Source organism: Crocuta crocuta, unplaced genomic scaffold (assembly GCF_008692635.1).
Source record: "Crocuta crocuta isolate KB4526 unplaced genomic scaffold, BGI_CrCroc_1.0 scaffold35, whole genome shotgun sequence".
NCBI classification, from domain to species: Eukaryota; Metazoa; Chordata; class Mammalia; order Carnivora; family Hyaenidae; genus Crocuta; species Crocuta crocuta.
In genome coordinates, this window is record NW_027530625.1 from 7,802,414 (window position 1) to 7,815,982 (window position 13,569).

Genomic DNA, 13,569 nt, shown 5'->3' on the forward strand with positions numbered 1-13,569 from the left:
CGTTCGCAGGGGCCTCGGCTCCCCACCTCTTCACAGGGCAGCTGCCCTGCCCCCGAGCAGAGGATCCCAGGCGGGAGGAGGCAGAACCCTCCCACAGTCAGAACCCCATCTGGGCTTGGAGACACCAAGAGGCAGGGAGCACCGACTGTCTCAGAGGATGCCCACCACAGGCTGCTCGCGTAGACGGAGGCCTGCTTCTGGAAGGCTCGGAGCTGAGGGTTGTACAAAAGAAAATGAAGAACATGCAACAGAGACCATATGTGGCCTGCCAAGCCAATATTTAGTACATGGCTCTCTAGAGAAAGAGTTTGATGACCCCGATGTGATTACAGATTTAAGGGGTTTCGAAGGTAATTATGACTATACACAATGCTCCCCTTATGCCCTGATTTCTGAAACTAACCCGCAGGTAAACGATTGTACTGACGTGGGTGCTCAGCAACCCGTAGCTCTGGGTGTCACAATGTCATCCACGAGGAAACGTACCCAAGCAGGAAGAAAATAATCAACAGTCCCTGGTCCTTAAGTAGGTGCTTGACAAATACAAACTCAGGGAACAAATAACTAAAACATACACGGATGCGTCTTCAAAGTACAGAGTAATCATGGAAGTATGAAAAATATTTAACAAATGCTCTACCACATACACAAGATGTGATTTTTATGTAGTAATTACAATCACGGCGGAGATGCACAGAGGGCCCATTCTGTGCCAAACGCTCCCTGACGCACTCCTCCTCATGCTCTGTCTGCTGTGTGTTATTAGTTGCTTTCCTTTACAGACAAGTAAATCGAAGCCGACAGAAGTTAAGTAACTTCCCCAAGGTTACATGATAAATAAGTTGCAGGACTATTTACTCTTACTACAAGGTGCCTAAGAATAAAGACCAACGGTGCGTCCGGAATCCCATGCCTGCGCGTCGTGAGCTTGCAGAGAGCCGAGCAGACAGACACACGCCCCACTTCCTACCCAGCTCAATGGGATCCCAAACAGGGACTTTAAAGAAGGGCAAAGAAGGCTGCCCGGGGTGCTCAGTCAGTTAAGTGTCCAACTTTGGCTCAGGTCATGATCTCAGGATTCATGGGTTCTAGGCCCGCATCAGGTTCTGTGCTGAAAGCTCAGAGCCTGGAGCCTGCTTCCAATTCTCTGTCTCCTTCTCTCTCTGCCCTGCCCCTGCTCGCACTCTGTCTCTCTCTCTCTCAAAAATAAACAAACATTAAAACATTAAAAAAAAAAGAAAGAAAGAAGGGCAAAACTCCTGGGCTCCTCGTAAGCAAGTTTAGAGAGACGTGAAATGCTTGGTTTCATCTATGCACTCACTTATCTGCTCCCTCAACCCAAAGAGAGCCTTTAAAAATTATTTTCACCGTGGCTTTTGCTTTCAAAGCAAGTATCTTTCCTGAGACTGTGTAATCAGCACCCAGACCGGCCATCTTTCCAGCTGCCTTCCTCCAACACTGAGTGGGGGGCAGCTGCTGACACTGGAGTTGGGGGGGGCTGCGGCACGGCCATCACGCACACACAGGCTCAGCACAGGGAGCTCACAACACACAGAGCTGTGCTCCTGGCCAACGGCTTCCTGTGTGGACATGAGCAGACCCTGTTCTCCCTGAGAGCTCTGCTCTTCTCAGATTTATGAACCGGAGGGGAAATGACTTGCCCACGGCTAGAAGACCAGCGGCAGGGCCAGAGTTTCTCGATGCTGATGATATTTTTTCCACTCTGTGGAGTCTGCTCCTGGAGAGCCTGAAGTCCAGCTGGTTGAGGAGAGAGATGTTGATTATGACATGTTCTGGGGGGAGGAGGACCTAAGCAGAGGCAGCTCACCCTGGACGAGAGGCAGGAGTCCCAATGTCAAGGACAGGAAGAGTCAGGGATAACAGCAGACATCAAGTCAGGAGGTCTGGAGGCCTGGAGGCAAGGGGGCTGAAGGAAGCCTGACAGACAGTGATGGCTATCAGGACAGGCTGCCACAGGGAACAGGAGAGTCAGCTGAGCCCAGATAAGAGGAAAGACTGTCAAAGGGCACCGAGGGTCCAGCTGAGAGCGGAGACGTGAATGTCTGTCAATGGAAGACCTAATTACACACACCACCGTGGCCTCAATGGGACTCTAATAAATAGTTGTGTAATCTCCACATAGTAAACGTGTAAACTGCACAAGATAATCACCTCCTTCAGTCCATTCTTATATGAGATAATAATCATTGCCAGATAGCATTCTCTTGCCTAAGAAGAAAAAAGAGGACTTGACCCACTTGTCTGCTCTTGGAAACCAACACTATTAAGGCTGGACAGAGAGGAAAGGGGCGCTGCTATCAAGGGAGATCGAAGACGAGGGCTGGGGTCCCAGCCCTGCCACCCAGCAGCTGTGTGGTCTGGAGCACGTTACGGGACCCTCCCCACAGCTGTTCCCCCATCTGTGAAATGAAGATAACCCCACCCAGCACACAGAAACCCCACGGGGATCACACGTACGCGCTCAGCCCACAGGGGCTGGCGCAGACTGCGTGCCCACCACGGCTCAAGTGCTCCCCCGCTGCTGTCCACACCTCCTTGCACGGTGACGTTAGGCCCCTCCCAATCGAGAAATGGGGCCCCTCTCCCTTCTCTGTGAACCTGGACCGGCCGTGGGACTCGCTTCCGCCAATGACAAGAGCTGGAGGTGACAGTGCCAGTTCCGACCCTGCAGGCCTCACTCCTTGGAAACCTGCCGGCTGCCAGGTGAGTGGCCCCGCTAGCCCGCCAGGGCCCGGAAACGAGCCTCCAGCAGCTGACCGCAGGCACACGGGGACCCCGGCCTAAAGTGCCACCTGCAGGAGCATAAACTAAATACCCAGCTGTTGCTGCCAGCCGCTGAGTACCGGGAGTGGGCTGACGCTGCCCGCCTGCGACAACAGGGCTCCAGAAGCAGCCATGACTTCGCCCTTGACTCTCCCAGTCAGCAAGGTCTTCCGGGTCCACTGGTCTTTCCCACCAACAGCCAATCACGCCATTCGTCTTCCCTTTTTAAAAAGCTTTCCCTTGGCCCCACTGCATTCATCAACTATCCCTTGCCTTCCCCCCCAACCTTGCAGCAAAACCCCTCGAAGAATCGACCGTGCGCAGCGTCTCATTCATCCCTCTCTGCCCCTTCTCTTCCAAGCCTCCCCCGCCCCCAACAAGGCACCGAAACCTCGGGTAAGGGTTCCCAGTGACCACCACAGTCAAGTCTCAGTCCTCGTGTGATCTGACTGATTTGACCCCAAGCAGCATGCCCGGTGCCCGTACCCCCTCCTCCCTGCCACACTTCCTACTACCTTACTAGCAGGTCTTTCTCACCACCTCGCCCTCCAAATGCTGGAGTTCTCCAGGGCTCTCCAGCCCGAGCCCCACCCCCACCCCCGACTTGTGTGGAAATCTCATCTAGTCTCATAGCTTTAAACACCATCTTTATGTCAAAGACCCAAAGCCTTGGCTTTCCCGACCCCAGGTTTTACATCAGACTGCCTAAGGGCTGTCTCCTTTAGATCTCTAGAGGCCGTCTCCGATCCAGCACAACCAGTAAACACAGCTCCCAGGCTCTGCCCACTGCCCCCACCTGTCCCAAGGGCGCTCCTCTATTCACAAGGGGCAGAACCCCATGGGCTCTCCCTTCAGGCGCCTACAATCACCCCCACTGCCCTACACAACGTGCTCCTCCCCGGCCTCACAACTTCCCAACTCTCCGAGCCTACTCTCCTCCAGCCTCGCTGGCTTCCTGGTCTTCTTCATCAGGCCTGTGCCCCGCCCCCCTCAGGGCGTCTGCCACAGTGCTGCTGCTCGGCTGCAACTTCCACACCTCCCTGCCTAGCACCCCTCGCTCTCCACCCGCCTCCCTCACGACCCCTCCCCCAGCCCTGGACTTCCTATCCCCCTCCCTGCCTTCTCTGTACAATGCATTTCACTTGTTTGTATTTACACTATAAAATCCAGAGAGCAGGGGCCCCTGGGGGGCTCAGTCGGTGAAGCGTCTGACTTGGCCTCAGGTCGTGATCTCACAGTTCATGGGCTCAAGCCCCGCGTCAGGCTCTGTGCTGACAGCTCGGAGCCTGGAACCTGCTTCGGATTCTGTGTCTCCCTCTCTCTGCTGTTCCCCCGCTCACATGGTGTCTCCAGAGGGCAGTGAGGCCTTACTTTTTTTCACCGGGCATCCCCCTGTGTCCAAAACAGTGCCTGACGCAGGTCCCATCCAATAAATATTTGTTGAGTGAATAAACACCCATCAATGAGTGAATGAATGACTACAGAAAAGGACTTTGTGCGTGTGTTTGTTTTTCTTTTTTGTTTGTTTGTTTTTTTAGTGCAGTGTCCCATTTAATGGTAAAGGAAGCCTAGTGAAGGCCTCTGTGTTCAACAGCGCCAGGTTCTTCAAACCTCCATCACCTATCTTCTCATCCGTGTAGTGATGGGAAGAGCTATTTTTATCAATAAAGCCCCGAATGTGTGTGTGGTACACTAGAAACCAGAAGGCTCGGCTAAGTAATTCTGATGATAAAAGGGAAGCAGCTGGAAGATGGTATTTAAGTCTTCTTCTGGCCTGAAATTTGAATTTTTCTTTTTTTTTTTTTTTAACTGGTGAATGACCCATCTCAGAGCACCAGAGTCACGATGACGACAGAAGAGAGCACCCAAACCAAGAGACCCCATGGACCAGGGCTGGCAAACCTCTGCCTGAAACCCCCCAGCCTCCTGGCTGCTGGTGCAGGCTGCCTGTGCATCGCCTGCAAGCAAAGAATGGTTTTCACACTTCGAAGCAGTTTCATTTTAGCTGGTCACGTAAGCACCTACATGCCTCTTGGCCCTGCAAGGTCTACAGGAGTTGCCATCTGGCCCTTTAAGAAGCTGACCCATCCCTGACCTAGATAAGCCTCCTCGGCTGTGGTCCACTAAATTTCCAGAAACAGCCATCTGGTATTTCAGCATGAAGTGACTCCTGAAATCAAGTGCCCCATAAGCAATCGCCAAAATGCAATTAGACATCAAGTGGCCACTGGCCATTGTTCTCATCTAAAGTAATGGCGACACCCTCCACACAGCTGGGAAAGGAGTAGTCAGACACGGAAACGTATTGTACGTGTGTTCCCAGGGCAAAGCATGCCGTAAAGCCAATGGCTAGGGATAGATATTGTTCTAAATTTGGAAATATCTGACGACAGAGTGAAGTTTCCTTCCCTTTTCTTACCCCACCCAAAACAACACCCCACGCTTCTCACGAGAAAAATTCCTTCACACTTAGGTTTCCATTTCCTACATCTGAACTTTGACTTAACAAAAAAACGATTTATGGAAGTCCACTATGCACACAGATCTTCTAGTACCACACCTGGCATAAAGGAAGCCATCAGCATTATTGTAACATATCCCCACACGTTACTATTATATTATTACAAACGTTATTACATTATATCGTATACTGTATATATGATAATTGCAATACGTATTGTATCACATATACAATGTACCGGACACAGTATATCCCATAGCATGTATATACATAACATAAACACAAAATATGTGATAATACACGCACTATGTTATATTGTTTTATATCTTTACTGCATACATTACTACGCCACAGGTATATCACTATCCTAACACAGGAGACCCTATGCCGCAAACTAGCTGCAGGACATCAGACAGGTTACTTCACTTTTCGAAGCCTCAACTTCTTCATTTTTTAAATTAGGGAATCATTTAAGACATTTTTTTTTTATCATTCTCTTCTAGCTCAAGACATCTGGGATTCCACGAGCACGGTAAATAACCTCTGCTTCGAAACCTTCTGTTCTCCCACCCTGAAGCCTGTTTATGGTCCCACCCAGCCGTGGCTCAGAGCCTCGCCCAAGGACAGGCACCACCTTCGTCCACTGCATTTACTCTAACACCCGATGCCTGCACTTGTTGCGTCAAACTGCCCTGGCAGCGCGCTATTGGACAGCAGCGTGCCCATCTGAGTGAGTACGGAGCCGGCAGCCCGCCACATGCAAGCACTTGGGGAAAACGGTTCTCGGGGGTGCGGAGGAGGAGGGGCTGGGTCCACAGTGGCGCTGCCTAACGGTAGTCACTACACTAACCGCATTAACAATACCTGTGCGCTCGCTCTGTCCCTTTCATGTGAGGAAACTGAATTATTTAATACTCACTGCTCCCTGCGAGGCTTATGACAAAAAGCTGTGAAGGTAAATGGCTCTCCTTACAGAAAATCTCATGCCTCTTTTCCGTGAAATTTAGCGGCTGAATGAGACTGAGCCAAGTTCCACGCAAAGGACAATGAGAACACAGAATCTTAAAAACAGATTTTTAAGGCTGATAACAGGTTTTGAATATCCCATGCCCTTCACTGAGCCCCATGCCCCTAGGTAACTCATCACTCTGGCGTGAGTAAATACAATTTAAGTTTCACAAGAGAAACAGTTCCAGAGTGATAATACTCAATGCTGATGGGCTGGCAGCTAATGGAAAATAATGGATAAGCTGCTGCGTCGCTCAAGACTATGGTGACAGATACAGCCCTCAGAGCCTCGGGGCCATTCTCCTATACGCTGGGCTTGGGAAGTCTACACTGGGAACTTGTCCTAAGCAAATCATCTGACAGAATCACAAATATATATGAACGAAGCTACTTATTGTTGCCTTGCTTATACCAGCAAAAAGGGGAAATAATTTCGATATTCAGCAGCAGGTAAATGATTTAATACGTTATGGAATATTAACATCATGGAATGGTACAGTCATCACAGTAGTTAAAAAGACCACACAGAAGCATGAAATAGAAAAATGATTTGCACACGATTACAACTCTATGAAAAATATGCAAACATGGGCGGCTGCTCTGGAAAAGATTACTAGTAACAGCTAATACTTCTGCTATGTTTTAGGCCCTTTAGACACTCAACATGCATTTTCTTCTTTGCATTTTGTCCATTTCCCCCAATCTTTTCTTTAATAATGCAACGTCTTTGCAATTAAAATAAAATGCAATTCCTCTGCATGCAACCTTAAAAATACCACCCATAATAAATACATAATAAATGCATGCCAGGAGCTGTTCCAAGCACTTTACAGGTATGATTTCCAGATAAGAAAACTGAGGTCTTGAAGTGAACGGAGATCAGAATAAGCCAACGAGCATGGGGAGGAGCAAGGATTCAACCCTGGCATCCAGGCTCCAGAGCCCTCGCTCCTAACCACTCTGTCAGTATGAAAAAAAAGATTTCAACATTACAGTACTCAGGACAGGAGAATGGACCGTCCTGATTAGTGTCATATTCTAGTTAACAAGGAATAGTTCAATCATGTTGGGTCCTGCAATAACCATTTTCAAAGAAACTCAAGGTCATAACAACCACCTGTGCCCACCGCGCTCAGCACAGCGGCTGTCGTCTGCAGACACTGAGCACCCAGAGAGCTCACAGACAGGCACAGCAGTGGCCAGTGCAGACAGTCACTGACTCACAGGCCTCACCAGCACCTCTGCGATCATGTGACACGTGATCTCTTACACCGAGGGAAGGAAATGGGCAGAAGTAGGCAAACACACTGCTAGTTGGGACTAGCACAGAGCCACGCCCAGGATCCATATCCATGAATGTATGATAATATGAGTGACTACATTCATGGGGCGCCTGGGTGGCTCAGTCAGTTAGGTGTCTGACTTCAGCCCAGGTCATGATCTCACGGTTCGTGGGTTTGAACCCTGCATCGGGCTCTGCGCTGATAGCTCTGAGCCTGGAGCCTGCATCAGATTCTGTGTTGCCTTCTTTCTCTCTGCCCCTCCCCCTTTTGTGCTCTGTCTCTCAATAATAAATGTTAAAAAAATTATTTTAAGAATCACTATCATTCATTATGTGCTTCCTGCCTGCTGAGGCTGTAACCCCCTTACGTGTACTATCTCATCTAATTTCCCTCAACAGTCCTTCGAGGTGGTGTTATTATTAATCTCATGTAGAGACCAGGAAAACAGGCTTGGAAACGTGAAGTCACGCGGCTGGCCTCCCTCAGCTAGAGGCACTGAACCCGGTGGCCTGAATTCAGCCCCCAGCGCTTGCCCAAGAGGTTGACACCAGGCACCACTGTGGTCCCGAAGCAACGGAAGAAAGGCCAGAAAATGGATGGTGGGAGGTGGGCCAGCTTCTGGTCTGGCCAGATCAATATTAATCACCTGATGCTTCTTCACTGCCAAGCGTGCCATGGCAAGTCTAGACACTGCTGCCAACGGCGATCCAAACCACGCTGCATTTGCCCTGCAGCAGAGGGGCCAGGGAACATGGGGAATCGGCGCAAGTCCCTACCTCCACCCCCACCTTAGCCAGCCAATCTCCTTCCGGGCATCGCAAGCCCCCCTCCCCGTCCCATCCCCTGGGAAAGCCACTCTTTAGAGTCACCTCTTCCACTGAGGGTGTTCATTTCATTCACTCACACCCACCTGTATACAAACATGCATATCATCAAACATTTTCCATTTACCAGCCTGGTGTGGTCCTGAGCTGCTGGGACTTCTGAAGGAAACAACTATTCAATTTGCAATGACTACTGCAGTTTTTAATTCCCAAGGAAACTCGTGCCTGTGTTATACTCCCCAAAGCCAAAATGACCACGTAAGCAACTCTTCAAATTAATTCTTTTTATTTTTTTATTTTTTTTAATGTTTTATTTATTTCTAGGAGAGAGAGAGACAGCGTGAGCAGGGGAGGGTCAGAGAGAGAGGGAGTCACAGACTCTGAAACAGGCTCCAGGCTCTGAGCTGGCAGTCAGCACAGAGCCCGACGCGGGGCTCGAACCCACGAACCGCGAGATCATGACCTAAGCGAAAGTTGGACGCTTAACCGACTAAGCCACCCAGGCGCCCCTCTTCAAATTAATTCTTAAAAAGGAAGAATGAACGAACGAGTCTTCAGAGAGGGCAAGAGTATAGGAGTATTTTAAAAGTTCAATTTACCTCTAAATGGAGGTTTCACCAGCTGTTTGGGTCAAAGAATCAGCAACTAAATGTTCACTATGATGTAAGTGCTTTTTGTGAAGCCATCTTTTGCACTGTGAACAATCCTCCATACATTTGCTCTGTGTAAATTCAGAACTGCTGGGGGATAGAGGAAGATCTATCTATCTTCATCCCTGATATCTCCACACTGAGCAGAGAAAGGCAAAGAATGAATACCTCCAGGTCCGCATTACCAGCACACAGCAGGCAGTGTTGGTAGCTACCTGACTGAGCACCTACTGGGTACCAGGGACCAGGCTCTGCTTTTCATACCTCGTTTATGACCAAGGTAACACAGGCAGCCAGGGAGAAGTTTTGTCACCAAGTGTCACACCCTGCGCCAGTATGGGAGACAGCACAACGATCCTGCGGAGAGCCCTCAGGTGGTTTACAATCAGTATATAAACAGATCGATAAAAAAAAAAAAACCTGCAGAGAGAGCTGTAAGGAAATAACACAGGAAGGCACAGTCATTTGGAGAAGCCGTGGGAGGGAAGGGCAGTGAGGGAATGAGGCCATCTGGGATTACAAAATCCGCTTGTTCAAGGTCAGATGGTGAGCGTGGGGTGCAGCTCTGGCTGGCTGGAACTCTCAGGGTCACACCAGAAGCCACTGCCTTATCCTACCTCCCATCGTGTGTGTGTGTGCGGGGGAGCTGCTAGAACTCACTACGGGATTACAAATGACTCACACTTATCAACCACTACAAGCACCCAGTGCTGCAAAAAGAGCAAGCAGTACTTTTTATCCTTATGTCTGGGGTTCTGAGAGCTACTAGAAAAACAAGAATAAGATGGAGAGTAACACTGGTCCCCTCAAAGGTTGTGCACTGCACACTGTTAAAAATCTGTAGAGAAACATTTCTCTGTTATGTATAAAATACTCTTTAGGGTGACAGCTGGCAGAGGGGGTAAGATTTATGTTTCCTGAACTAGTATCGTGTCACTTGATTTTTCAACTTTCCAGGCATATAACCTGGAAACAGAAATGCAAATGATCTAAAGGGCAGATAATGATTTCCTTTAAATTTGCTTTCAGAATGTACTCTGGGCTTGACCTTCCTAATCACGAATGTCTGGCTCTGGTTAAAGTCTGTATTCCCAGGAGCCCCTGCCACGGCGGGGCACCAGACAGGCTGCAGAAGTCGGGGGCAGCCTAGGCTGTTTGTACCAAACGCACACAAAGTCGTGTTTCCCGTTCCCTTGCCCTGAAAGCAGACGCTGACACCACGCCGCTCTGCCCTGGAGCCTGGGGACCTCAGTCATCCACTGAGTTCACAGCCACGGTGAGTGTGGACTATGAAAAATGCACGCAGATCGGGGTCACAGTGGTGCCTGGGATTCACTCGGTCTGGGTCTAAAATCCCATTTCCAGAACAGCAGCCTCTAGAGATAAAAGACAGACAGACGAAAGGTGGAGGACCGCCCCTCACCCTAGCTCCTGTGGGTCCTTGGCAGGGCGCGGCCAGACTCCGATCGATCAGGGAGACAAACCACGGCTCCCGGATCTACTCTGCACAGACAAACCGACCCCGACACTGGCAGAGACATGCTCCTGGCCAGCGGGGTCCGGGCCAACAGAAATCGGGGCAGGGAGCGGCTCCCGGAAACTACCGGACACAAACACACAAGCTGCAAAATAAGACACAGGCTGGAAAGCCATCTGCTTCCAGTGGAAATTTTAAGAAGTTTTAACTCTCCTACATCTTTCTAAGGAAAACCAGAAACTATCTGAAAATAAATATATTAAATTCTGGTTATAAAAGCGGTGCCTCTGAGCTCTTGGAGTTTTAGGACAATGTTCTTGTTGGTAAGAGTGCAGGATCCTGACCCGCCTCAGTGAATACCGCCTAAGATCCGTCCTGCGAAGGGTACCGTGCTACGATGTAATCAGCAACTGGTTTTTTTCAATGGCTCCCCCACAATGAGTAAAAATCCATTAATGAAAGTATAACAAACCTCCTATGTCCACTACTTGGATTCTAACCCTTGTTAAACTTGCCCCACTTTGCTTCTATGTAGGTACGTATGCACTCATTCACCTGCGCCGTTTTGGAGTAAAATTATAGACAGCACAACCCTTCACCCCTACGTACTTCAGCAGGATTGTGCAAAAAGGACCTTCTACAGGACTCCTTACCATTATCACACATAATACAATGAGCACAGTCCCCAGATATCATCTACTACCCGGTTCATGTTCAAATTTCCTCAACTGTCCCCCAAATGTCTTTTTTCACCGTTTTGTTCAGACCAAGACCCAACCAAAGACCACCAGGCAGGGCTCCCCCCACAGCAACATGCTGGACATAGAAGAATTGATGTCAAGTCAGAGGGGCTGGAACTTGACATGAAAGTAGCAGCCTACCTACTTTTCCCTTTTAAGAAGAAAAATCAATCACCCATCACATGACCACAAAAGACAACTACTGGTTAACATTTCCAGGTGTTTTCTTCCAGGTTATAGTCTCTGCATAAACACACACCCGTGTATACAGCTGCAATCGCATGGCCTTGCTGCCGGGCAAATGCTACCTCCTCTTTTTGCGGAGCGGAGGCAGAAGAGCCAAGACCTGAAGTCCCGCCGGGCAACGGCGGGGCTGAGGGGTTCATCACAGTGAAAATGGCGGACGGGTGCACAGGGGGACCACGCCGCCCAGGCCACGGCTCACAGGGCCCCCGGTTCCAAGTGCTCCGTGGCAGTGCCTGTGGTCCCACGGGCCTCCCCCTACTCAGAGCAGACACTACCGCGGGCCCTAGAGAGGCAGAGAGCAGGCGTGAGCAGATGTGGGCCCTCATCGCGGTGTCTGGGATGGGTCAGCATGAGATTTCTTATGGAAAGTACTGTGAAGTCTTTGGGAGAAAAATGTTATCTATTTAAAAGCTATTCACATTCTCTCACCAAACTGTTCCGAAAGAGTCAAACCCCTGAGTATCAACATTTTTACTTAGGATGTTTTTTCATTTTTTTTTTAAATGTTTTATTTATTTCTAAGAGAGGGAGAGAGACACTGTGAGCAGGGGAGGGTCAGAGAGAGAGAGGGAGATACAGAATCTGAAGCAGCTCCAGGCTCTGAGCCGTCAGCACAAAGCCCGATGTGGGGCTCGAACCCACGAACTGTGAGATCATGACCTGAACCGAAGTCGGACGCTTAACCAACTAAGCCACCCAGGCGCCCCTTGGGATGTTTTTTAAAGCTTAACACTTTCGACCAACAGACACCTTGGCACAGATGCAAACCTCAAGCTGCACCACACACTCAGCCGAGCTGTGACATCATATTGTGACACGAATCATTTTGCTCCTTAGGAGAACCATCAACTCCCTTTAGACTGAACCACGTCACACTGCAGCGCTCTTCAGGGTGGAAGGCGCTTCCCAAGCAGGTTCAGCTCTGGTTCTGAGTCCAAACACCCCAATGGGAGGCTGCCTCCTTCCTCCTGCAGACGAGGCCCGGGGGCTCCTTACCTTGTTTCCAGGGGCATAGACGGCTTCGTTTCCGGGGCTTCTGTTTCTCGGCAGCATTGCCCATTCTAAAGCCAGGGGCTCACAGGGTCCTCCCAAGCCCAGGGGTCTTCGCTGAGCAGTGACTGAGGGCCAAGGCGCCGGCCAAAAGGGGCTTCATCTCCCACACATCCCGGTCACCCGGCAGCGAGCCCTGGCAAACCCTTGCCGGAAAACCGTGAGTTCTGCTCTGAGAGGTCTTTGCCTCCTGCCTTTCAAACTCCCTTGACTCCCAGGGAGGAAACCAGAAGAAAAGGCTTGTTATCGCTCTGCCGGTGGGTCCCTCCCGTGACCCGTCTGTCTATATTAGGAAGCTCTTCCTCGGCCTTCCTTTGCTGCTCTATTACTCATCGGCACGGTGGCGGCCTCAGCGTGAACTGTTTCCAAACGCTTTCCACGCTGCCTTTCCCTGGGGGAGGAGTGGGCGATCAGGTGATCAAGTAGCTCAAAGTCAGAAATGGACCAAGTTTGGGTGTGCCATCAGAAACCTCTTCCAAGCTGGGATTTGAGGAGTTATTCCTAACAACAGGCCACCCCTTCTCCTGCCCTATGCCCAGCAAGTTTACATGTGAACCACTTAGGGAGGTCATGATTCCCTGAGAAGCAGCTGAAACACAGGGTCATTTCAAACCTATTCTCTCCAGGAAATTTCTAGTTCATCTAGTGAGGCTCATCGGTAAATCCACTGTTTCTAACTTGGGATGCATTTTGTTATGGAAGCACTGTCATGAATGTGGCCAGCGACCCACCCCCAGTTCGCACACCAGGAAGGCCACGTGGGACTCTAACAGACGAGATGGCTTGACGATGAATCGCTACCAGAAACAGCATTCACCGCACGGCCAGTGCGATGTGGTTCCTTGTTTCATACAAACGGTTCAGGGACGCCGTGGACGTATGTACCGTATAATCAGGCTCGATGTTCAGTTACTCCTTCAGGTGTTACTACCGCAGCCCAAGTCACTCACAGAAGGGCTGGGCCCACCACGCTCCTCCCCTGCATGACCGATGGGGCCACCACCTGGCGAGAGAGCTGGGTCTAGCTCCCTTTTTATCCTTGGCTG

General features: G+C 50.1%; 1 protein-coding gene across 1 annotated transcript in view; it reads right to left on the reverse strand.

Moving 5' to 3' along the window:
* RAPGEF1 (Rap guanine nucleotide exchange factor 1) overlaps positions 1–12,850 on the reverse strand; it is a 107,567-nt gene extending 94,717 nt beyond the window's left edge. Inside the window, exon 1 of the mRNA XM_077768410.1 lies at positions 12,470–12,850. Within this exon, the coding sequence (XP_077624536.1) occupies positions 12,470–12,533 (64 nt within the window). The 5' untranslated portion in view covers positions 12,534–12,850. The remainder of the gene's footprint in view (positions 1–12,469) is intronic.
* Between the last annotated feature and the right edge of the window lie 719 nt (positions 12,851–13,569).